This window comes from Urocitellus parryii, chromosome 1 (assembly GCF_045843805.1).
Source record: "Urocitellus parryii isolate mUroPar1 chromosome 1, mUroPar1.hap1, whole genome shotgun sequence".
Taxonomy (NCBI): domain Eukaryota; kingdom Metazoa; phylum Chordata; class Mammalia; order Rodentia; family Sciuridae; genus Urocitellus; species Urocitellus parryii.
This window is the reverse complement of record NC_135531.1, coordinates 117,627,709-117,630,314: the sequence shown is the minus strand read 5'-3', so window position 1 is coordinate 117,630,314 and position 2,606 is coordinate 117,627,709. Positions and strand designations below refer to the sequence as shown.

At 49.5% G+C, this 2,606-nt stretch overlaps 1 protein-coding gene across 1 annotated transcript; it reads left to right on the top strand.

Annotated features, from left to right (window-relative positions):
- Window positions 1-215: 215 nt before the first annotated feature.
- Window positions 216-1,172, top strand: LOC144254528 (olfactory receptor 2T3-like). The gene has a single exon (XM_077797826.1). The coding sequence runs from the start codon at window positions 216-218 to the stop codon at window positions 1,170-1,172; it is 957 nt and encodes a 318-aa protein (XP_077653952.1).
- Window positions 1,173-2,606: the final 1,434 nt, after the last annotated feature.

Here is a 2,606-nt window from a genome sequence, read left to right as displayed (position 1 = left end):
ATCTGTTCCTGAGGCCGTGCACAGCTTCACTTCCCTGAGATTTGAATTTAGGATTACACCTCGGTTTAACCCAGTGTGTGGGGAAATAGCTCGATGTGCATGTCTTACCCAAGCAGACTGGGACAGTCACGCAGGCGTGATGGAGGAAGAGTGATAACCCTCACTCTTCGTAGGTGAAACTACCTGCTAGATATGCATGTGGGGAAGGAAACTTCATGGAATCAAACTTAAGCACCAGTTTCCTCCTCGTGGGACTCTTTGGGAACACCACCCACACTACCCTCCTCTACACTTTGACCTTCATCATTTTCTTGATGGCCCTATCTGGGAACGCCCTCCTCATTCTTCTCATCTACTCAGAGCCCCGCCTGTGGACCCCCATGTACTCCTTCATCAGCCAGCTCTCTCTCATGGATCTCCTGTACATCTCTGTGACTGTGCCCAAGATGCTGGTGGGCCAGGTCACGGGAGACCATACAATCTCCCCTGCAGGCTGTGGGATCCAGATGCTCTTCTACCTGACCCTGGCAGGGGCTGAGTTTTTCCTTCTGTCGGCCATGGCCTATGACCGGTATGCCGCCATCTGCAGACCTCTGCATTACCCACTGCTGATGAACCAGAGGGTCTGCCGGCTGCTGGTGTCTGGCTGCTGGCTCCTGGGAGCACTGGACGGCTTGTTGCTCACGCCTATCACCATGAGTTTCCCCTTCTGCAAATCCAGGAAGATCCTGAGCTTCTTCTGCGAGGCCCCTGCCCTGCTGAGGCTCTCCTGCTCGGACGTCTCCCTCTACAAGATGCTCATGTACCTGTGCTGCGTCCTCATGCTCCTCGTGCCCACCGTGGTCATCTCCAGCTCCTACACCCTCATCCTGCACCTCATCCACAGCACCAGCTCAGCCGAGGGCCACAGGAAGGCACTGGCCACCTGCTCTTCCCATATGACAGTGGTGCTACTCTTCTTTGGTGCAGCCATCTACACTTACATGCTCCCCGGCTCCTACCACAGAGTGCAGAAGGATGTGATGGTGTCGGCCTTCTATACCATCCTCACCCCTGTGTTGAACCCCCTCATCTACAGCCTGCGCAACAGAGATGTCACTGCGGCTCTAAGGAGCCTGCTGCAGTCAAGGAGGCCCCTCCCAAGGGTTCTGAGAGGGAGCACCTGGGAGTGAGCCTGCCTCTTCCCCTCTCTCCTCCTCCCCATCTCTCCTCTCAGCTGTCCTCAGGACCCAGAGCCAACATGGAGCCCTCCCATAGTTCCACTCCTGTCTGGAGCTTCTCCTCTATGCTGCTATTCACCCTGTTTTCTCAGTGCATTTCACTTCTTGACATCATTTAACTGTGTCTCAGTAGCTGACTTAGTGGCTTTTACTCACCTCTCTCCATCCTGGGTTCACGGGGCATGTCCTGTGACCTAGGGGCCAGCCTTAACCCTAGCAGAGACTCACTGTGCAGACTTCAGACCTTGTAGAGCCCTGGAAGGGACGCTGGCTGCTCCCTCACTCTCGCTGCCCTGTAAGCCACCATTGACCTGTGACAGTCACAGGTGCCCAGCAGCCTGATACGGTGCCTCAGTAAGGACAGGGGAGCACAGTTTTCACAATGTTAAAAGTGAGCTGTGATTCTCCACATCATGTACGACTGCAAGAATGGGGTCCTAATTAGAGGAAAAGTTATACTCTGTGTATGTATAATATGTCAAAATGCACTCTACTGTCATGTATACCTAAAAAGAACAAATTAAAAAATAAGTGAGCTTGATAGTGTAAACACAGTGGTTTTAAACTACTGAGACAAAATGTCATTAATATTGAAGTCCAGGGAGATCATAGGTTCTTCTAATTTTACAGGATGTAAATAAAAGTGCTTCCACATATAATTCTATAATTCTTTGGAATTTATACTACTGTAGAAAAAGTGTACTGTATTTACATTGAATATAAAAAGTGTCTTGGAGGAGGATGGAATTTGGGAAATTTACACTTCTTGGCATCCATCTTCCTTCCTTCCTTCCTTCCTTCCTTCCTTCCTTCCTTCCTTCCTTCCTTCCTTCCTTCCTTCCTTCCTTCCTTCCTTCCTTTCTTTCTTTCTTTCTTTCTTTCTTTCTTTCTTTCTTTCTTTCTTTCTTTCTTTCTTTCTTTCTTTCCCAGGGACTGAACACAGGGGTGCTTAACCACAGAGCCACTTCCCAGCCCTTTTTATTTTAAAATTTGAGGCAGGGTTTCACTAAGTGTGTACAGCCTTGCTAAGGTGCTGAGACTGGCCACAAACCTATGATTTGACTCTTCGTCCTCAGCCTCCCAAACCACGCTTTTTTCTTTGAAATTGGGGAAGCCAATAAGGTGATTTTGGACTTACAACTAGGCTGTGTGTCCCCTGCCAGGTGTCAGGCTGTCAAGGACATATCTGTGTGTCTACCAGCACAAGATCATGATTACTTTCAAAACTGATACAATCTACATGTCCAGTGCTTCTGGAATGCAAGGAGGTGGGAAGATATACATCATCTGTGGCCAACAGGCAAGAAGGTGACAGGAGTCCTGAAGTCATCTGTCATGCCAGGTGGCACACTGGCCTCACTTTATTTACCATCAAGGAAGGGAAGC

What these genes read in the sequence shown, in the direction of transcription:
- LOC144254528 (XM_077797826.1), top strand. Translation starts at nt 216, where the DNA reads ATGGAATCAAACTTAAGCACCAGTTTCCTCCTCGTGGGACTCTTTGGG.